The sequence below is a fragment of the Chrysemys picta genome, chromosome 3 (assembly GCF_011386835.1).
Source record: "Chrysemys picta bellii isolate R12L10 chromosome 3, ASM1138683v2, whole genome shotgun sequence".
Taxonomy (NCBI): domain Eukaryota; kingdom Metazoa; phylum Chordata; order Testudines; family Emydidae; genus Chrysemys; species Chrysemys picta.
Genome location: NC_088793.1, coordinates 203,117,982 through 203,140,827, shown reverse-complemented (window position 1 = coordinate 203,140,827; position 22,846 = coordinate 203,117,982). Strand labels below are relative to the sequence as shown.

General features: G+C 45.8%; 1 protein-coding gene across 2 annotated transcripts in view; it reads right to left on the bottom strand.

The window, feature by feature from the left end:
* The window catches only part of DTD1 (D-aminoacyl-tRNA deacylase 1), a 103,880-nt gene that overhangs the window by 61,931 nt on the left and 19,103 nt on the right, over positions 1-22,846 (bottom strand). For both annotated transcript variants that reach the window (XM_005287470.5, XM_065589820.1), the window contains exon 4: positions 13,225-13,322. In XM_005287470.5, coding sequence (XP_005287527.1) covers positions 13,225-13,322 — 98 coding nt within the window. The remainder of the gene's footprint in view (positions 1-13,224; positions 13,323-22,846) is intronic.

The following is a 22,846-nucleotide window of genomic DNA, read 5'->3' as shown; positions in this document are numbered from 1 at the left end:
TATTAGAGCATAAGCTTTCGTGGACTACAGCCCACTTCTTCGGATGCATATAAACGGTTTATGCTCTCTGTATGTGTGTATATATATCTCCTCAATATATGTTCCATTCTATATGCATCCGAAGAAGTGGGCTGTAGTCCACGAAAGCTTATGCTCTAATAAATCTGTTAGTCTCTAAGGTGCCACAAGTACTCCTGTTCTTTTTGCGGATACAGACTAACACGGCTGCTACTCTGAAAACTATAATAGAGATATTTAGACACTGGAGTATTCTACCCAAACTATTGGTAGCTTACTTTTTTTTTAAATTACATTTTAGATAACGAGCCATTAACAAAACAATGCTTACTCCACGTGCAAGTTCTCCAGAGATGTTTGTTTTCAGATATAAAATGGCCCTTTGTGTTTTGATATAAAGAATTTAATTTCATTGAAGAGCTAATACATGTAGCATGAACTTGTGTTCAGAAACACTAGAAAGTCTGCAGCACCACCAAAATCAGCTTCTCTCTACTGCAACCATAACGCTGAATGTCTCTTATTAACCTAATTGCACAGAACATTTTATTAAACAGATATTACCATTTTTTCCACTTGTCAAAAAGCTGCTTGGAACTAATAAAATATGACAGACTGTGGAGACTATAAATTGAGATTTCCATGGCTTTGGCTGCTAAAAGTGCAAACAGAACTGCAAGGACTTGAGTTCATAAGTATGGCATGAAGCAATATTGACTCACTATCAATAGTGTGTCATCTGGAAAGATTTTAAAATAAAACATTGGGAATGAAAAACAACTAAAGCATTATATCCTCTGTAGTCTGAATCAGCAAAGAATCTTTCCAATTGCTCAGTCACAAATATAAGCACGAATCCAGGTACAACTTTCTGCAGCAGATAATCAGGTCTAATTTTTAAAATCAATATTTTGAATGTTTTGGGTTTTTTTAAACAGCCACATGAGAAAACAAGAAAATAGTTATCAAAAGAAAAATGAACATATTGCAATTTCATATAATTTCACTTCTTCTCCCCGTCAACAGTTGTGATTATTTCTTTTTGGCCTGGTCTACACGATGAGTTTAATTCGAATTTAGCAGCGTTAAATCGAATTAACCCTGCACCCGTCCACACAACGAAGCCATTTATTTAGAAATAAAGGGCTCTTAAAATCAATTTCTGTACTCCTCTCCGACGAGCGGAGTAGCACCAAAATCGATATTGTCATTTCGAATTAGGGTTAGTGTGGCCGCAATTTGATGGTATTGACCTCCGGGAGCTATCCCATAGTGCACCATTATGACCGCTCTGGACAGCAATCTGAACTCGTATGCACTGGCCAGGTAGACAGGAAAAGCCCCGCGAACATTTGAATTTCATTTCCTGTTTGCCCAGCGTGGAGAGCACAGGTGACCACAGAGCTCATCAGCACAGGTAACCATGCAGGCCGATAATCGAAAAAGAGCACCAGCATGGACCATACGGGAGGTACTGGATCTGATCGCTATATGGGGAGAGGATTCAGTGCTAGCAGAATTTCGTTCAAAAAGACGAAATGCCAAAACATTTGAAAAAATCTCCAAGGGCATGATGGAGAGAGGCCACAATAGGGACTCAGAGCAGTGCTGCGTGAAAGTCAAGGAGCTCAGACAAGCCTATCAGAAAACAAAGGAGGCAAACGGTCGCTCCGGGTCAGAGCCGCAGACATGCCGCTTCTACACTGAGCTGCATGCAATTCTAGGGGGGGCCGCCTCCACTACCCTACCTCTGACCGTGGATTCCGAGGTGAGGGTAATCTCATCAGCCACACCTGAGGATTCTGCGGACAGGGAAGAGGAGGAGGACGAGCTTGCAGAGAGCACACAGCACTCCGTTCTCCCCAAAAGCCAGGATCTTTTTCTCAGCCTGACTGAAGTACCCTCCCAAGCCAGTACCCAAGACCATAACCCCATGGAGGGTACCTCAGGTGACTTTACCTTTTAAAATATGAAACATGGTTTAAAAGCAAGCGTTTTTTAATGATTAATTTGCCCTGAGGACTTGGGATGCATTCGCAGCCAGTACAGCTACTGGAAAAGTCTGTTAATGTGTCTGGGGATGGTGCGGCAATCCTCCAGGGACATCTCCATGAACTCTCCTGGAGGTACTCCAAAAGCCTTTGCAGAAGGTTTCTGCGCAGTGCAGTCTTATTCCGTCCTCCATGGTAGGACACTTGACCAAGCCATGGTAGTAGCAAGTAATCTGGTATCATTGCATGACAAAGCCTGGCAGCATAGGGTCCCGGTGTTTGCTGGCATTTAAGCAACATCCGTTCTTTATCTCACTGTGTAATCCTCAGGAGGGTGATATCGTTCATGGTAATCTGGTTGAAATACAGGAATTTAATTAAGGGGACAGAGGTGGCCGTTTCTACTGGGCTGTTTGCCTGTGGCTGAAAAGAAATCCTTCCCTGCAGTTAGCCAAGCGCAGGTGGGGGGGGGGGGTAATTGGCGCTGAGCTTTTCGCGTTTGGCTAGCAGGGATCTTCCCTGATATCAGCCACGCGGTAGGGGGAGGGGTAGAGCGATCATCCCAGATAATTCATGGTGGGGGGGGGGGTTAGTTTGGTTTCTGCGGGAATCTTCCCTGATACCAGCCACGCAGTGGGGGGAGGGATAAAGTGATCATCCCAGAGAATTGGATGGGCGGGGAGGTTAGTTTGTTTTCTGCTGCTGAAGGTTAACAGGAAAACCACAGCACTCAACAGGCTTTGCTTGGTATGTGGGAAAGGAGGGCGCAGAAGCCGAAAGACAATGGCTTACCATGGCCGCATGCAAGCCGAATTCTGTTGCCCAGACCTGCATCTGTGATCTCTAACACCAAAGCCACAGGCACTCAATATTAAGATGCAAAATGCGACCGTGTACTGAAATCACATGTGCTATGTAATGTGAATAGTGTTGTTCACCGTGAAAGAGTATAAGCATTGTTCTGTAAAATGTATTTTTTTAAAAACTTCTCTCCATTTTTCCATCCCTCCAGCAGCTGCGAATTTTTCAAGCCTCCCTCCACCGTCCCGAAGGCTATCTCAGATAAGGCGGCAGAGAAAGAGGATGCGAGACGAGATGTTCTCAGAACTAATGGAATGCACCCGCAATGAAAGAGCTCATTTGAATGAGTGGAAGGACACAGTATCTAAGTACAGGAAAGATGCCAGTGAACGTGAGGTCGAACGGGACGCTCGAGATGAGAGGTGGCAGGCTGCAGTGCTGGGGTTGCTGCGTGATCAAATGGACATGCTCCGGCGTCTGGTGGAGCTTCAGGAATGGCAGCAGGATAACAGAGTACCGCTGCAGCCGCTGTATAACCTCCCTCCCCCCTCACCATGTTCCATAGCCTCCTCACCCAGACGTGTAAGAATGCGGGGGGGAAGGCTCCGTGCACCCTCGCAGTCCACCCCAGTGGACAGCCCAACCAAAAGGCTGTCATGTTGAATTTTTTCAGTGGCCTTTTCCTTCCCTCCTATCCTCCTCCCAAACCCCACCCGCGCTACCTTGTCGGTTCTCTCCCTATGTTTATAATCAATTAATAAAGAATACATGATTTTTAAATGATAGTGACTTTATTTCCTTTAAAAGCAAGCTGTGATTTAAGGGGGGAGGGTGGTTTGCTTACAGGGAATGAGTCAATCAAGGGGGCGGGTTTTCAACAAACAGATATTTCACACTGTAGCCTGGCCAGTCACAAAACTGGTTTTCAAAGCTTCTCTGATGCACAGCGCTTCCTGGTGTGATCTTCTAATCGCCCTGGTGTCTGGCTACGCATAATCAGCAGCCAGGCGATTTGCCTCAGCCTCCCACCCCACCATAAAGGTCTCCCCCTTACTCTCACAGAGATTGTGGAGCACACAGCAAGCAGCAAAAACAATGAGGATATTGGTTTCGCTAAGGTCTGACTAGTCAGTAACGAGCGCCAGCGACCTTTTAAATGTCCAAATGCACATTCTACCACCATTCTGCACTTGCTCAGCCTGTAGTTGAACCGCTCCTGACTCCTGTCCAGGCTGCCTGTGTATGGCTTCATGAGCCATGGCATTAAGGGGTAGGCTGGGTCCCCAAGGATAACTATAGGCATTTCAACATCCCCAACAGTTATTTTCTGGTCTGAGAAGTAAGTCCCTTGCTGCAGCCGTTTAAACAGAATAGCATTCCTGAAGACGCGAGCATCATGAACCCTTCCCAGCCATCCCATGTTGATGTCAGTGAAACGTCTTTTGTGATCCACCAGTGCTTGCAGCACCATTGAAAAGTACCCCTTGCGGTTTATGTACTGGGTACCCTGGTGCTCCGGTGCCAAGATAGGGATATGGGTTCCATCTATCACCCCACCACAGTTAGGGAATCCCATTGCAGCAAAGCCAACCACTATGACCTGCACATTTCCCAGAGTCACTACCTTTCATAGCAGCAGCTCAGCGATTGCTTTGGATATTTGCATCACAGCAGCCCCCACAGTAGATTTGCCAAATTGATTCCCAACTGACCGGTAGCTGTCTGGCGTTGCAAGCTTCCATAGAGCTATTGCCACTCGCTTCTCAACTGTGAGAGCTGCTCTCATCTTAGTATTCTGGCGCTTCAGGGCAGGGGAAAGCAAGTCACAAAGTTCCATGAAAGTGCCCTTACGCATGTGAAAGTTTCGCAGCCACTGGGAATCGTCCCACACCTGCAACACTATGCGGTCCCACCAGTCTGTGCTTGTTTCCCGGGCCCAGAATTGGCGTTCCACGGCTATAACCTGCCCCATTAACAGCATGATCTCCAAAGCGCTGGGGCCCACGGTTTGATAGAATTCCATGTCCATGTTCTCATCATTCTCGCCGCCACGCTGCCGTAGCCTACTCCTCGCCGCCTGGTTTTGCAGGTTGTGGTTCAGCATAAACTGCATGATAACGCGCGAGGTGTTTACAATGTTCATGACTGCTGTCTTGAGCTGAGTGGGCTCCATGCTTGCCGTGGTATGGCGTCTGCACTGTTCACCCAGGAAAAAGGCGCGAAACGGTTGTCTGCCGTTGCTTTCCTGGAGAGAGGGGGAGGATGTACCCAGAACCACCCGCGACAATGTTTTTGGCCCCATCAGGCATTGGGATCTCAACCCAGAATTCCAATGGGCGGAGACTGCGGGGACTATGGGATAGCTATGGGATATCTACCCACAGTGCAACGCTCCGGAAATCGACGCTAGCCCTGGTACATGGACGCACACCGCCAAATTAATGTGCTTAGTGTGGCCGCATACATTCGACTTTATTCAATCTGTTTCCAAAATTCGAATTCTGTAAATTCGGATTAATCCCGTAGTGTAGACATACCCTTTAAGTGGCAACTCCGGGGTAACAGGAGCTCAACACTCCAAAACATAGGGCATCTGAGGCTGAAAAATCCAATCGTCCATGGTAAATAGGAACTTCCCCTTTTCAAGTGCCATCAACTTTTGCAGAATCTAGGCTTTCACTTAAAAAAAAAAAATTCCATCCAGTATGGTTCAAGTAATCTTGCAGATAAGAACTGAGCGTCTTCCTACATCTGCCCACACCTCCAGTACTTCTGCTGCAGCAAAGGGAAAACAGAACAGTCTGGTCCGTTTTTAGTGCTGCTGTTCAAATCTCATGAGCAGCAGTGAAACCAACCAGGTTCAAGACAGCTGCATCCTGCTGCATCTTGGGAAAGCTCTGAGCAACAGGAGAGGCAGAAACTTGGGCTATACGGTGATGGGGGGAGAGGGCCCTCCAATGGAGGTTGGGAGAAGGATGAATTAGCAGAGATCCTCCCTCATAGAAGCCAGGAGCCTGCACAATGTGAGAGGGGAGGAGAAAGCATGTGAACATTCAATATCCCTTCCAGCAACCAGAGGCAGACGATGTAGATGTTTGAAGCCTGTAGACAGAGGCTACAAAAGAGGGAGTCACTGAAAAGGGTCGAAGGACAGCATCCTTGCAGGAATCCCAACAGCTACCCTCTCCTTGCAGATGAGTGGGGGAAGGGCTTGATTTCTGAATTGGGCATTGCCTCTGGAGAGTGGCTCATCTTAGAGGCTACTGGGCATTTGGCAAAGTTTTCAGCTCTCATATTTGAATAGCAGAAACGGAAAGAAAATATAAAAGCCAGAGAAGTGGTGAAGCAGGCTGGTCCTTCCTGGCCTACCCAGACTGCAGGGTGGAGCGGAGAGGCACGTTCACCCCCATGAGAGATTGACAGTAACTGTTAGCAAATGGCATCCCTCGGTTAAGGAAGCTGCTATTGGTTACTGCCCAGCACTTTTTCCAAGAGCTGGGATTAGCTAGTCAACAAGGGAGCCACTTGTAAACGAAGAGCTTCAGGTGGAGTGTGTCCTCATTTTGATCCACCCTCCATTGCTTCCCAAGAGTCCATGGCCTTTGCCAAGCCTGGGAATACAGCAGGCTCGTTAGGATGCCCAGTTAGAGCACAGAAAAAGTGGGGGGCTGTGGCCTGCCCCTCCTCACCCCCTTCACTGCTGCCAGGACAGGTTGTTTTTAGGAGACCTCCTGTATTACGGTTCAACAAACTTGCAGCCAAAAAATACTACTTGTCTGTCCTCACTGCCTCCCTGCCATTCGCAAGCAACATTTTACATGTTTTATTAAAGGGGAAAGTTGTTTTGACAATAAGGTACTAATTAACACAGCACATGCCTCTTTCATTCCATTTGAGCGCTGGGGGCAAGGCTGCACAGGTATTTCTCATCCTGTCTGGTATTAATGGCCAACGAAGATTAATTATCTCGTACCCAATTTTTAACTGCAGGCTAGACACTATCTGAGGTACAGTCAGAAAGATTTGATTTTCCCAGCCAATGGTCCCCAGGGAGTGGCTGTTTTCCTCAGCGGGTCTCTCTCAAGTGGATTGTTGCCAGATGCCATTTCCTACTCATTAAACTGGAATCAACACCACTCCAAGGTCTGCAAGGACGCTGGCAGACAGATCTGTGACACGTCAGAAGTCAAGTGCTCTGAAAAGTTGAAAGAAAATAGAACACATCTGGAAATCTAAGGCTCACTAAACCAAGCACACCTCAAAAGTTGAGATGCGAAGATTAATAATGAAACTACAGCATAATAGGCTGAACTGTGCTCTCATTTATACCGGCTGAGCCCCGGCGGGACCACTCTAACCAAGGGCAGAAGTTAGCTGAATCCCCTTAGATTTTAAGTTCTTCGGGACAGGAGTTTTGCTTTATGGTATTTATATTTTTGTTTAAAAAAAAAACTGTGTACGTCTATCAGTCTGTGTAAATAACTTATTTCCCCTTTTCCTGGCTCCAACCTAGACATTCTGGTCCATGCATTTGTGAACTCCAGGTTCCACTATCTTAATGTACTGTACCTAGGAATGTGGACACCAGCCCTGAAAAGAGATTCCGTTTAGTTCAGAATGCAGCCCCCTCCTTAACGATACAGGTCAGTCAACCTCTCTCCTTGGGAGCTCGCTTGCTTCACTAACTCCCCAGTGAAGGGGAGGAAGAGTCACATTCAAGATTTCAATCCTGATGTTCAAGGCCCTCCATGGAGATGGGCACCTCTCTCCACTGCAGTCATGACCTCCCACAACAGCAATGTTCCTCAGAAGCAATGAAACAGCCTACCTTGCAATGGTAGATGAAATAACTTGGTAACCAACTGTGGAACTTGCTTCTGCAAGAGATCAGAATGGCCACAGACCTGGCCACATTCAAAACAAAAATCTCATGGCTTCAGTGTCACTTCCCCACAACAAACCAAACCAAAAGGATGGAGTACAGGAGGGGGAGAGGGAGAAAAACAGAAATGTATTCAATCTAACTTTTAGAAGTTGTAATGCGCTCAGGTACTATGGTGATAGGCACTGTTTAAAAGCCTAGAATAAGAGAGAATAGAATAATGGTCCATGTGCAACCACAACTTGGATACTTTTTAATTAGTGCATGGAAGGCAGACAAAGATGTGATCTTAGATGTCGTCCATTGTACACTGGAAGTTCCCTATCCTCCCATGCTTGTCTTGATAGACACTGGCACTGGCCACTCAAAATGAACAAAGTCAACCAGATACTGCATTAGGCAAAGACTGTTCTGTTTAACGTCTAGATGAGCTCTCAAATTAGCTACTGTAACTTGAACAAGCCATCAGGAAAAAGGTTTCCTATGGAGTTACTGACAGATTTTTTTAATGTAAGATGTGGTCCCCAGATCTAGTAAACAACAGATTCAGTTCTCCAAACCTCCGTGTCCTATTACAACAGCAAACCCCCAATTATTTCCTTCCCAAATATCACGAATATATGGAACTGCCAGGGCATTTATTTCCAAGCATTTGAAATAAGAACTTTGTCATTGTGTCCTCCGAACTAGAACAGCTACTTATTTGAACTTATGTGACTGATTTTGGATCTCTTATAGTTCTAATGCTCAGGCCTCATACGTTGTGTCATCAGGTACTGTTTCAACTATTGAAAAAAGATTTCACACATGTGCTTTACAGCATCAGAGAATCTCCTTAGGACAGAAAAAACGAGGGCTGCACTTCTATGAATAAAATAGAAGAAAAACAACACACTTTCATGCTAAATACTCAAAAGAGTTCTGGCAAATGCCTCAATACGTTGTATTAGTAACAATAAAAACAAGAAGGGTGTGTAACAAGTTAGGTATGAAAGAGCTACTGAGAAGCTTTGACCTTATGACATTTCCCTAAGGGCACTCCAATTTTAGCTCTGTGCACTGAGAAATTCCCGCTTAGCCTCAAGAGTGAGCATCTTCTAATCTCATATTTACATTTCATAAATTATACAGCAACTTCAAGCCACGAAAACCTCTTCCCAAATAAGGAGAATCTATTTTTCTTTATTATTCTTTGACTTTTATAAATTGATATGCATCATCTGGGACACAGATTTTTTTCAGCTTTGTTGTTATAAACAAAACAAACATGTGAAATGTGTTTATTGATCACATTTTTGGTTTAGTACTTTAATATTTTTTTATGTTCATTAAAAAACCCAGATGCTCTAGGGAGTGGACTTTGTACTGTGTAGACTACAGTAGTCGATCCACAGACCTGGTGTAGTCTGGAAATGGTGGCAGTGTGACCTTCCTCACACTTTCTGGCTATCGTACCTGAATCCTGATCTAACAGGGGCTAACTAGAAGGATTAGGGGGAAGTTCAGCCTCTAAGCTTTTTCCATCCTTGACCACTCTGCTGAAAGTACCAAATCAGAAAATGTAAGTGTCAACTGTGGTACTGACTTTATTTGTGTGTCATATCCCATTCTCAAACAAACACCAATGCCAGGTCTACATGACAAAGTTCAACATAGCTGTGCCAACAGAAGAGTAGTAGTAACTACCGTAATAATATAGTATTAATATGGTGTTATTATACTGACAGAAAAACCCCTTCTATCAGCATAAACTGCGTCTACACTAGAGGCCTCTGTGGGGATTGCTATACAGGCAAAGCACTGTTATGTAGACCAGGCCTGGCTAAAGATATAATCTACTATGGCTAATTCAGAGGAGAATGAGAAGCAAGTCCCAATACAGCATGGTTCTCCAGGGGGACTACTCACATGCTTATGTATCTTGCTGCATTGGGGCTACAGAGCTGGGGGGGTCGTCAGCATGCTGACAACAGAACAACCCACATAGCTTCACTAACCCCTCCCAGTGGCCTTAGATGCATGTGAAAGAAAAGGGGAGACAAGATGGAACTGTGAAGAACCACGTGAGAGCCGGCACTCCATTTTGAAATGGCTCAGCAAAAACAGCCACTTCATGTTAACGGCACCAAAGGCAGCTAATAACTGTTTAACTTAACTCTATAGGTAGGCTTGGCCAAATTCAGTTTTATTTCAACAGATAGTGATGTTTACGTTTAAGCATTTTTTTTTCTATTTTTATCCATTTAAATGTTCACCGTTGTGGAAAGGTAAGGGAGGCTCAGACAATGAGCGCATTAGACAATATTATTTAATGACAGTAGACGCTGAGATTCAAAAAGTTAAAGCTTTGTGAGCATTAAAACACAAATTGCCAACAAATACGTCAAAATATACACAGTAAATAGCCTTAAATCAAATTCTAATAAGTTCTCAAGCAGCATTTTTCTTACTTGGCCTACCGTGAATTTCGATTATTATTGATGGAAATATTTTTTTCTTTGTGCGTGTTGGGTGAAATCAATGTTTCATTGACATTTATCAATAAAAATTGAATCCTTCCAAGCCTATCTATAGGTTTTATATTACAGGCTTTTCAATGTCATTTAAAAGTCCATACCTTTTCCCCTTCCTAGACATGGCCATATTGAGAGACAGGTCAAGAATTATGTTTGCATTTGTACAAATAAATTGAAAAATAAAAGTTTCTATCTAGAAAAAAAAATCTTATAAGTAAAGACAATTGCTAATAAGTATTAAAATACATTTAAATATAAACATGCTACTGCAGTACCAAATTATTTTGAACTGAGAAGGAGAGAGTTAGAAAAATATGCTCCAAACAACAATACAATATTTGAATGTATAAATCTAAAAGTGCTGTTGAATGAAATACTGAAAGTCATATTACTGGATACATATTACCCAGCTCATCATGAAATAAAAGCCTGCTGCTTGCCTCTTGCAGGTCGAGTCTGTAATGCTGGAAAATCAGCCTGTGTGCTAAAAACAGACTAAATATGCACGGTCTCATTAATGCTCTGAAGTGTAGAACAGTTTTAGTACAACAGCTGTTTTGTTCAGCATTACAATCCAGGTTGGAGATTAGAAATGTTTTATGGTTCAACACAAAGATTAAAAACTGAGTCTTAAAGAGAGATGCAGATTAGGAATAAACCCAAAAGGCTGGAGGTAAGGAGGGGGCACACTCACAACATTTAATTTACGAGTAGTTCCAAGAACATGGAACAAAATCTTCCAGGTTTGCGATTTCAGTAACACGGCTGTAGAGTTAGAGAGGTAAAGTGGAGGACAATAAATCAGGACTTCATGCTGAGCAACAGGCTCAAATTAACTGCACGCTTGCACTTCCTGGAAATGGTTCTTTTACCTTGGTAATGCAATTATCAGATAGCAATCACAAGGGAGGCAAATTACAATACCTGTGTTTAAAACAGCTACCCCTATTGCTTCTCTCCCCGACCTTCTTTGGCGGGGGAGAACTACCACTCTTCAGTTAACCACTGGCCCTTCAGACTTTTCACACTTATACGAAAAGGAGAACAGCTGATGATGCTTAGCTATAACGGGCAGCTGAATTAACATTCAATTACAACATGGCCCAATGACATTCATTCCATAGATACAAAAAGGAGGAGTGTCAGGCCTGGCAGTGAACTTGGAAGTATCTTCCCCCTAAGTGGTGACTCCTTTGGTCTATAGGTATTACTGCAGCAACACACCCATACAAGTTTTAAGAAACCCTAATTGAAGAGAAATGGGAAACTGTACGCAAGAGAGACTAAAGTGATTCTGAAATAAATACCAAATACTCCACATGTTAATCTAGCACTAGAGTAGCTTGTATTTATTTTTATCTGATGTTCTTCATTAAACTTCTACCTTCACCTTCCTAATCAAAGCAATCATCACATTTGCCTTCAGCAAAGTCAGCTCTCAAGATAAATTATTTCTCAAGACAAGGTCACTTTATGATAGGAATTTGTATTGATTAAACCTTTCATATATTTGAGTTACCATCTCCAACATCCAGCACAGTTTATCCTGTACACATGAAAATATAGTAATTTAGGAAGGTAGCCAGACTTGCCGTTACATACCCCTGTGTAGCCACAAAGACTCACCCAATGCAGGGGCAAACGAAGGAAGCTTCATTAATCACCAGAATTATCTTTGGGGCTCTCATATCCAATTTAGACACATTTTTTTGCTGATTACCATTGTTTAAAGCTCGATCATGCAATTTTAAAGGAATTCTATGCAAGAGATACTACGGCGGATGAGACTTCTCTTAGGGTTTTACCATTCTCCCTTTTTTGTAGGGCCCCCAATAACATTTGAAGAGTATCCAAGGATATCTAGAATTCCTGATTTACCTACTCTGACATTTGTTTAAAAAACTGTCTATAAGCACAATCTCCGAAGTAATGTAACTCTACTGACATCTAGTGGTACGTGCGCTGTTCCAGGAATAAAGAAACGTGTGTTTTTTTAAAGAAAACGTATTAAAGAAAAACTGAGAAATCCTCAGTCTCCAATTCCAGAAGCATTCCCTGTTATTGCAAAAAGACGGTCCATAAAAAGGAGATACAGGCAAGATCAACACCTGGAAAATGTACAACATGCCTTGTGTAAAACCCTGTATGAACCCAAGTCGATCACAGTTTGTCTAACACTATTATGCATTGAGATTGAATGCTGCTTTATCATGCCAATTTTTAGAAATAGTCAAGGAGTCATCATGGTGATAAGGGAAAGAATTATATAAGTATACTGTAGTAAAAAAGCATCAGGTGTTACAGCCATTTGTATTCCAGAGACGTTACACCGTGTCAGTTCCATAATACGAGAGGACCGATATGAATATGCAACAGCAATTGTCGTTCTAGAATGAAACTGAAAAACCCAACGTAACTCAACAAATAATTATTTTTACCCTAGAGGGTAGGGAAACCTCATCACCCGAGAGGAATTAAATTCTCCCAGTTCTCTAGTCTGATCCAATGCGTCACAGCAGTGTTGCCGCTACTTCTCATTAGCCTCCCATGCTGCTCAGGGTTTAATCTGGCAGCACTCTAGTTTCTCAGAAAAGCTAGTTTGCCTGTTGATCACTCCATGCACCCACCCACGTACAATAGCCCCAAAATGTCAGAAGTCTTGACTGTAAAATAAAAAGCAAATACGTTTAAAAAAAAATAATCTATGACTCATGATTAAAAGGCAGCCTTAATGATGAATAAGAATGTACTATAAATGCTGCTCCGCATGACACATACATAACCTTTAGCAAGACGGTAGGCAGCTTCCAAGAAGCCACGGAACTAAAGAAAAATTATTTAACCTTGCAGGGGCAATTCAGAAAGCATTAAGACCTTATGGCAAACGTCAGTTGTACTGTGTGATACAGAACAAAGTCAAGCCACCCAAGCCACCCAATTCTCAGCAGGGCACGTCCACCCTGAGAACTCTCCAAGCATTTCCCTCACTCCGAATTAGAGCCTCCTAACGGCTTACCTGCTTCGGATCCATGGTGGCAGCAGGGGATTCCAGTTCTATCGTCACAGGACCATCATTCTGGATGTTTACCTGCATGTAGGCTCCAAACTTGCCAACTGAAAATGAAAAGAAAAAAAATGTCACGGGGCTCTTGAAAGAAGGATGCGCACCGAAGGATCACACTATTGAAAAAGTGGAGTCGACATTTTTTTTTTTTTAAATGGCTTGTTAAAGTTAGGCCTTTATTCCTATATGTAGGTGCCTAGATAAATGGCCTGACTTTCAAGAGTGTTGAGCGCCCAGCAACCTCCTAGAATGAAATGCTTATAAATAAATTAAGCAGAAACACTCATGCTTTCATCACATCAAAATGTAATGCACTATAATTTGGGGAAGGGACCATTTTTTGGTTCTGTGGTTGAATGGGGTTCTGGTCCATTACTAGGGCTCCAAGGCACTATGATAAATAATAACTCCATAGCCTGTTTTGGTAAACGGGGGCTCTCTGAAGTCTGTGGCCTCGGATAGTTGCATAGCGTGAAGTGGAAAAAGGTAGGGACGTGGCTTACGAGAGAGGGGGTCTGCTATTCGCACAGCTAGGTAAACGCTGAAAGTATAACAGAGCTTCCAATACAGAAGGAGAAGTTGGATGGGTAGCCTGGGCGGCTCTTAGTTCATGCTAGAATGGCAGACAAGAGATAGTGCTCTTTCGGTCGGAGGATAAAGACGCAGCATGTGTTTTTGTTTTTGAAACCATAACAGGAAGTCAGGATGGTAGAGGGCCATGTTTCTGGTCTGTATTTGGAGGATAAGAAGCAAGAACACAGTATTTAACCATAATAAGCAGCTAAACTGGAGGGTGGCCTACAGGCTTTACGGGGTGGCTGGATGAAGGTTCTTCACTCATATTGGAAAGGTAGAGGAGGCAGGGAGGGTGGTGGGGGGTAAAAGGGGTTGGGACGTTGACTTGCAACAGGGTGGAGCCAGGGAGGCAAGGTGCTCCAGTAAGCCTCAACCATGAATTAGCTCAAATAGCGGGTTTGGGGTTTTGGGGGGCACAGTTTTGACACTATTTACAGCAGGGTTCCCAGCATTTTTTCCTAGGGTGCCCACTTCACCATGGATTGGTGCCTGGGCACTTCAGTTCCCATCACACTTGGTCTAGAAATAGTCACTGCGGTCTCAGATTTTTTTCTGTACACGTTCGCTCCTGTCCTTTTCTGCCTGCTCCTTTTCCTTCTCATCCCTCCTTTATTTCTCCTGCAGCTCTTTATAGTTCTTCAGCTTCCTCCATCCCAAGTTTCTCACCCTGCCCCCTGTGCTCTCCTTGTCTCCCTTCCTTCCTATGTGGTTGAGACTGGTCGGCTGTAGCCCCAACACAGTCCCTCTCCTGATGCATGAGCTTCAGTCTCCTTATTAGCCCTGCTGTAGAGACAGCAGGTGGCAACACAGAGAGAAAAATGCTGTGTAATGCCTCGTGGGAGAGGGAAAAGGATACCAGACAGACAGAGAGGAACAGTTACCCAGAGGCTCCTTTACCCGTGAACACGGGTACCTGGGAACCCTTTAAGTAGCCTGGCGCACCCCTAGGCTGGGACAGCTCACTGAGACGCTGCCTTATGGCAACGCTACCAGAGCTTAATTGTTTTGGTGAAGAACATCTGTTGCAAAAACATTGTGCTCTTTTGAATAACGCTTGAAAAGGATTTTCAGCAGACAGGAAATAGCCATATCTCAAAATTTGCTACTCCAAGTTTTTGGGCATGCTGAGCCAGTCTCCGAGGGAACAGCTGGCTGCAGGCAAGCGCATCCTCAAAATAACGGACGAAAATGAGTTAAAGCTCCCCCAGCACAAGGGCTTCTTCCATTCTCCAAAGCAAAGTGGTGAATAACCCCGGGAGGAAATATTTCCCGACCTTGAATTCGTGTTCCCAGCACAGATGTGCATTAAGCCACATCGAATAGATCAGATACATCAGACGTTAGCAGACAGTGGAGGTGATGTGGAAAAGTCCCATTTCTGACTGCATAATATACCTGAAGAAATGTTCTGAGACCCATTTTCTGTTCGCCAGATAAAAGCTGAGTTTTGCTACGCATAGTGAGCTGAATCCCCACCTGCCCATTGCAGGCACATACGTTCTGAATCTCAGCAGAAATACCACGTTTCTGTTGCTAAGCAGGCCACACCACAAACAGCGCATCCAGGGGTACCACACGGCACGGCGTCATGTAGAGGCCAGCTCCAAGACAGCTCTCCGAGAAAGTGCAAGGCGCTGCGTGTGAGCCAGAGGAACGGCATGGGTTTGGCCACAGCAGGCCCACTGCAGCACATCCCTGTGTGTGCATGGGAAGAGAGGGTCTGCAGAACACAACTGCCTTCATAACACATTCTGTAGCAGTGGCTGAAGCCAGCCTGCATAGTGCTTCACATCCTCCCTTCAGGCCTAGAGGCTGAAGATTACACTCACCCTCCCAAACTCCCATGTTGTTCCCCAGTGCAAAGCCCTTTGCTTGGACTCTGAACTGCAGATGGGAATTTGACCAAATCTTTCCACACAGATGGGAGCAACTTGCTTTGAACAACGGTAACCAGATAAGCACCGAAGCTGCTAGCTTCTTTCTGATAATCAAAGACGTAACAATGCACTGCTGCTCTTTCGGGGCTAAAAGTCACAAGGTTCCAAAACACAAAGCGAAAAGATTTCTTGCAATGGAAACTCACTAATGACTTCCCTAAGAACTGACAATTATGAAGAATTATTGCTTCAAAAAAGCTATGACAAACCGTATTTTCCATTCAAATAAAGATACCATGAAATATTCACTATCCTGGGGAAATGCCATTCTATTCTCAATTGCTAACTAGCTATGCACCAAAAATACCAAGTAATAATGGAAAATAAAACAATTTACGAGACTGAAGTGCTACCAAGCAAGTGAAAAACAGACCTGATCTCCCTTGTACTGCCTCTTTCTCAATTTGCAAACTTGCAGGAGACTGGAACATGAAAGGGGTCCCACAGGGAGATGACGTCAGAGCAATCAAAAAGCCACAGTCATTATAATTCTTTTGCACATTGCTTAAACTCTTTGCCACCCACAACAGATTAAAACCCACAGAGAAACCCCAGATCATTTTTCTATATTTGTGGCCTGGAGGTTTGCTGGTGAATCACATGGGCAAATGTTTCTGGGACTATTATAAATGATTCACAGCTGAAAAATAAGTTTTAGAACACTGAATCGAACAACGGTTAACCAATAGCCATGTCCACAGACCTAACGTCTAAATACCTATTCAGACGTTTAGGGGAAATCTCTTTGCATTTACATTGATTATGGCACAGAACATCTTACAGGTTTGGTTCCTGTTTCTGATAAACACATTAAATCTGGAACTCCAGCATTAAACACAGGCTAGCAGGGATGGTCCACACCAATGCCTAAAAAGTATGCAAAGTGGTTACATGTTTACATAGCTTCCCCAGGAAGTGACTATAAACTCTGGATGAACTTGTACCAAAAAGGCGATTATTATTTGTATACTACATACTCCCATACGACATAGAGCAGTGGTTCTCATTGTTGGGCCGCCACTTGTTCAGCGAAAGCCCCTGGCGGGCCAGGCCGGTTTGTTTACCTGCCGCGTCCGCAGGGAGAGCAGCGAGCCGCGGCCAGTGGGAGCCGTGATCGGCCAAACCTGCAGACACGGCAGGTAAAGAAACCAGCCCGGCCCGCCAGGGGCTTTCCCTGAACAAGCGGCGGACCGGCTTTGAGAACCACTGACATAGATGACACCAGGTTTATAGCCCCATACTTAAAATTGGAAGAATTGTTTTGATTCAAACAGGCAGAAGCCAAGCTTGTCAAATGTCAGTCCAAAAGATAAACAGAATTAGAAAAGATAACAGCTTCTGAAAACAGCATCTTAAAATGGAAACACTGGCTGCTAATGCTCCGGCTCCTTATACATTAAGGCTTGGGCTACACTAGAGCTTACTTCGGTATGACTTACTTCGTGCAGAGGTGTAAATAATTCACACCCCTGAGGGACGTAAATTACACTGACCTAAGCGCCGGCGTGGACAGTGCTATGTCGGTGGGAGAGCTTCTCCCATTGACATGGTGCGTCTTCACCAGACGCACTGCACTGGCGCAGCTACACCGCTGTAGCGCTTCTAGTGTAGACTCGCCTTAACTGTCTATATCTCCCTGCCCTGGAGCCTCTGTTTCTAGAAAGGTGGTAGCTCAAAATGGCATAATAATGAAAGGAACGCCAGCTTTTGTTCCATGCCGCTTCACTCTCTCATGGGATCTCACAGACCAAGTGAGGAGGAAGCCCGCCTTAGCTAGAAAGTCTCCAAAGAGCCTGTCATCCCTCCTGGGGGCAGTTGCTAGCAGCTGTTTGGCTTGCGAGTCAGCTTTCCAAGTACTCGGTCACAGACCGTGCTCCGGCGGCTGCACTGGATAGCCCGGTGCTCATGGGATTTCTATCACTTCCTTATACTTCACCAATACTGCTCTGGAAGAGCAAGTGAAAGATGAAGGAACTACTATGAGTTCGCTACAGACTTCACAGACAGGCTTCTTTTGTTCTCTCTACCTGTTTCTAAGGCATGCATTCTTCAGCAGGAGCCACCATTTTCTTCCTACATGTGGCCACTGCGGCCTCAATTTTGGGTACCTGTACCAGAAGTTGCTCCTTTTAGCAAAAGCTGAGATACTTCATTACCTGTCAGTTCAGATATCCTCTCTTAGAGGGCGCTTCTCATTCAGATGTAATGATTCCTGAAGGTATGAGTTGAGAGGCAAGCCTGGTCCCACCTAACTGCAGGAGGGAAAAATACTTGCCTGACGGCAGTACCTCTCCATCTTGCCTCGCTGGTGGCATAATACAGAACCAACACACCTGGACACAGTGCCAAGCTAGACAGCGGACAACAGACTGTTCTCTGACCCTGCATATGACTTCTTGAGTTCTGATACAGATGAATTCCTTTCTTCCTTTGACGAGGGAGGGAAGCATAAGATTCTGTGGAAGAATCCAAATCCCTGCGACGCTTCCTGGATTTCTTTTATATTTTGGGGGGACTTCCAGTGTGCTCCAGTATTGTCCATAGGAGACACGGAGACAAGACAATCTAGGTGCTATTTCTTGGACAAGGCCTTTCTAGAGGGAGGGAGTTCCCTCAGTCTTCTGAAGTACCAAGGGATTGCTGGGTAATAATCCTGACCAGGGCATGGGAAACGATAGCTGTGGAGTGGCCACAGCTAGAGGGAGAAAACTAGCTTGTTTGCTCAGAGTCAGCATAACCCACCTTAGCACTTTGGGCCTGCACCAGGAATGAAGGAAGGGGGAGTTGTGAAGGCAGTGCCTAGTAGGGTGACCAGATGTCCCGATTTTATAGGGACAGTCCCAATGTTGGGGTCTTTTTCTTATATAGGCTCCTATTATCCCCCACCTCCTCTCCCGATTTTTCACACTTGCTGTCTGGTCACCCTAGTGCTTAGCTTCCCCTGTGCTCTCAGGTCTGCCTGGTGAGAGAACTGATGAGGTAACCAGGGGCCTAGATGGGAGCACTTGGGTTTGCAGAAACGAGGAAGTAATTTCTCTTCTTGCTTGTGTGTCCTGGCTAGGAAATACATGCTTGCATCGTTTCAGAACCAGCTGCCACAGGAGCAGGTGAATCAGTCTGCAGAGCTTTCTGGCTTATACGCCTGTGATCCAGGGGCTCCTTCCATTTTCTGATTGACTCTCCTCTAAGTCCACCTTAAGCACAAAACAAGTCTCTCTCCCCTAGGCACACACAAAAGGGAGCTCTGCACTGCCAGCAAAACCCTTTGTTCTTCTATTTATCGTATTTATCCTTTGGCTCTCCAGCCAGGCATGTATCAGGGGGTAGCCGTGTTAGTCTGTATCCACAAAAACAACAAGGAGTCCGGTGGCACCTTAAAGACTAACAGATTTATTTGGGCATAAGCGTTCGTGGGTAAAAAAAACTCACTTCTTCAGATCTATTCCTCAGGCAGAGTGAGCAAAACATACAAAACATAAGAACCTACCCTCTACATTTACAAGCTTCTTCCAAACGAGAATTTTGACTTCATCGCTGGAAGGCGGCTGGGAAATACATGTGATGCCGTTTTAAAAAGCAGAAGCAATTTACTGAAGATGTGTTCTTTACAGCCTTTTTTTTTTTTTTTACTGCCACTGTAAATAACCCAAAGTTAATATATATTCCATTCCAAAACACTATGTTAGAAGAACATCACAATTTCAAAGGGAAGCACTCAAAAGTCTGGAGACCGCAACCTGGAGGTTTGTAATGCTTGGGTGCGTTTCTATTTGACACGATCACATATTCTTTTTTCCTCTAGACCCCTACTTCAGTCACTATACACCGAACAGCTTGTACAGGCCATGAGGCAAGAGCCAGTTTGGCTCAATGCTACACCCCTCAAAAATCATATTCCACACACATCTCAAACGTCACTACACCGTGATCCCCTTCTGACAACAAAAATTACTACATGACCCCAGGAGGGGGGACCGAAGCCTGAGCGTGCCCGAGCCCTGCTGCCCCCAGTGTGGGGGCCAAAGCCCAACCTGAGGCTTGCTGCCAGGGCTGGAGTCCTCGGGGTTTGGCTTCAGCCCTGGGGCCCAGCAAGTCTAAGCCAGCCCTGACGACCCCATTAAAACGGGATCCCGACCCACAGTTTGAGAACCGCTGATCTACACATTAAAAAATGAAATTCCAGGGTCAAAGCCAATGGAGAATCTGTGGACAACAAAAAAGACTCAGTTTTCAAAGCCAGTGCACATGCATGAGACCCTTATAACTCAGCCAAATCAAAAACAAATTTTCACTGCCCCCCGAAGAAACCCAATCCCAGAAATAAAGTCCTCCAAAGATGCAAAATACTGTACTAGACTCTCTTGTTACAAAATGTAACTAACGTTTAAGATCATCTTTACCAGAGCCCTGTATTTTAAATTAAAAAAAAAAAAAAATCAGGTCTAGAGAACTACTTTTCCCAAGGGCGGGGCAAGGCCAGAGCATGAATGGGATAAACAGTCGAAAGGAAGTTATCAGGTCAGTCTACCTTTTCCCATTCTCTTCCCTATTCATGACTGTCCATTTGACATTGGGATATGTCAAGAAACTCAATCCATCCCTGGGTGAATCAGCAGTACCCAGTTTAACTATTTCCATCTAGTACCCCAGAATACAGGGGCTACCTTATCCAGTGCGTAAGATTTTACTGCTCAGGTGGTCGCCATGCTTTGAAACTATGTGGGTCCTTGATACCGTTGATTGTCAATGACTCTTTTGCTTTATTCATTTCTTCACTGCGTGCCCCAAGCCATCTTGCAGTCAATGCCTTGTTGTCCTTAATTGCTAGCTGGTAAAGAACGAAGGGGTGCTGGACTGTCTGATGTCTTGGATAGCCTAATCTAACGTCTTCACTGTCATTCTCATATACGGAATATGCCACTTGACATCTTTAAAGTGCTTTTGGCTTGGGAAGAAGGAAGGTGAAGGAATTTCTTGCCATCAGCAAAAAGGGGCGTTAACCCTCAGATAGGCTGCATCTGTTCCAAGGATGACCCATCTGGTAATATAATACAGTAGTGCAACTGAGTGCCACAGCTCAGGAATTCTCCGGGCTGACAGCTGTTAGAAATGGAACTCTGAGCAAGTGAAAGTGACACAGGACATTGTTTGGGGGGTGCTTGAAGTACCCAACTGAGACTGCATGTGGAGAAATCTGCAAGTAGGTATTTTAAAAAGCACTTTATATCGATTTATAAGATTTTTAGTCCAGAAGGAACCATTATGACCATCTAATCTGACCTCCTACTAACACAGGCCACATCCAGTGATTCCTGCATCAAACACGAAAACTTGTAGTTGAGCTAGTGAACATTTTAGAAAAACAGCCGGTCTCGATTTGCAGACTTCAAGTCATACAGAGTGTAATACATCCCTTGGCAAGCTGTTCCAATGGTTAATTTCCTTCCCTGTAACAAATACACATCTAGTTCCCTTTTGAATATTTTTACGTCACCTTCCAGCCATTGGATCATGGTATACCTACATCTGTTAGATTTAGAAGCCCTTTCACATCCAGGGCCGGTGCAACTGCTAGGCGAACTAGGTGGTCGCCTAGGGCGCCAAGTGGTTGGGGGCGCCAAAAAATTCCCTCCGTATTTCCCCGGACATGTCCTTTTCGTCTTTAAAAAGCCGTGAGGAATTGGTAGAAAGGTCTGGGATTTTTCCCCCTCCCTCCCCATGCAGAGTGCGGCATGGCTGATTGGGTGCCTGTGCCTGATTGAGTTGCTCCCATTGGCCTCCAGCAGCCAGAATCCCTCCCCCGGTCCCCCCTTCCCCTCCCCCAGTGCCGCATCGCCAGCACTCTGCAGGGGAGGGGCTGTGCTCTCGGCAGCCTGTTTGGTTTGGCTCCAAACCAGCGGCTCGAGTGGCATGGTGGTAAGGGGAGTCCCGGGGGGCAGTCAGGGAGCCGGGGGGGTTAGATGGGTCGGGAGTTCTGAGGGTCCTGTCGGGGGCGGGGAGTGGTTGGATGGGGTATGGGAGTCCCGGGGGTCTGTCTGGGGGCAGGGGTGTGGATAAGGGTTGGGGCAGCCAGGGGACAGGTAGGGTCCTAGGGGGGCAGTTAGGGTGGGGTGGTCTCAGGAGGGGGCAGTCAGGGGACAAGGAGCAGGGGAGGGTTGGGGGTTCTGAGGGGGGCAGTCAGGAGGCGGGAAGTGAGAGGGAGTGGATGGGGGCAGGGCTCGGGTGGGGCTCTCCCCCCCCCATCCTCTTTTTTGATTGTTGAAATATGGTAACCCTAAATAAGTGGTGCCCTGGCTCGGAAGGAGGAGCCGCCTTCTGGAGGTACCGGAGAGCCAGAGTGTTGGCGGTGAGCCCCAGCCATGGAGGAGCCAGTGTGGCACAGTGTGAGCCACCGCTGCCCCACCCAGAGCAGGCTCAGGGCCCCGCGCCGCCACCACGGCAGCTCACATGCCTGGGAGCCGCAGAGCCCGAACGCGACGAGGGGGAAGCCGGGGGGTGCATGGGGGCCGCCGCCCACATGCATCTGCTGCAGCCTGCAGGAGCCCCCAGGTGGGGGCACTGGGCAGCAGCCTGGGCAGGAGGGCGGGGGGTGTGGCTGCTCCCCGTTAGCGGCACCGCCGCCTTTGCAGGGCTGCTGCCTCCCTCCGCCACGCCGGCTCCTCCATGCCGACCTGCTGCAGCGGTCCAAGCCCAGCAAAGCCAGTGAGTGGACTCGGGGTGGGGGCCGCCGGGGTGGGGTGGGGAGGGCTTGCGGGGGGGCTGTGCACCCTCCAGAGGAGTTCAGGGGGCAGGGAGAGGGGGGCCTGGTCTGGGGAGCAGCCCCTGGGCATGGCTGGCCCCTGGAGTCTATAAAGGCTTGTTGGGATTTGCCCCTCAATGAACCGACGTGCAGGGGGAGGAGGCGCAAGGTGGAAGTTTCGCCTAGGGCACAAAACATCCTTGCACCGGCCCCGCTCATATCAAATACCTTCTCCTTGCCTAGGCACTTATCAGTTGACCAAAATACCTTTCAACTTTCTCTTTGATACAATAAGCTTATAGGCATTAGTCTATATATAAGA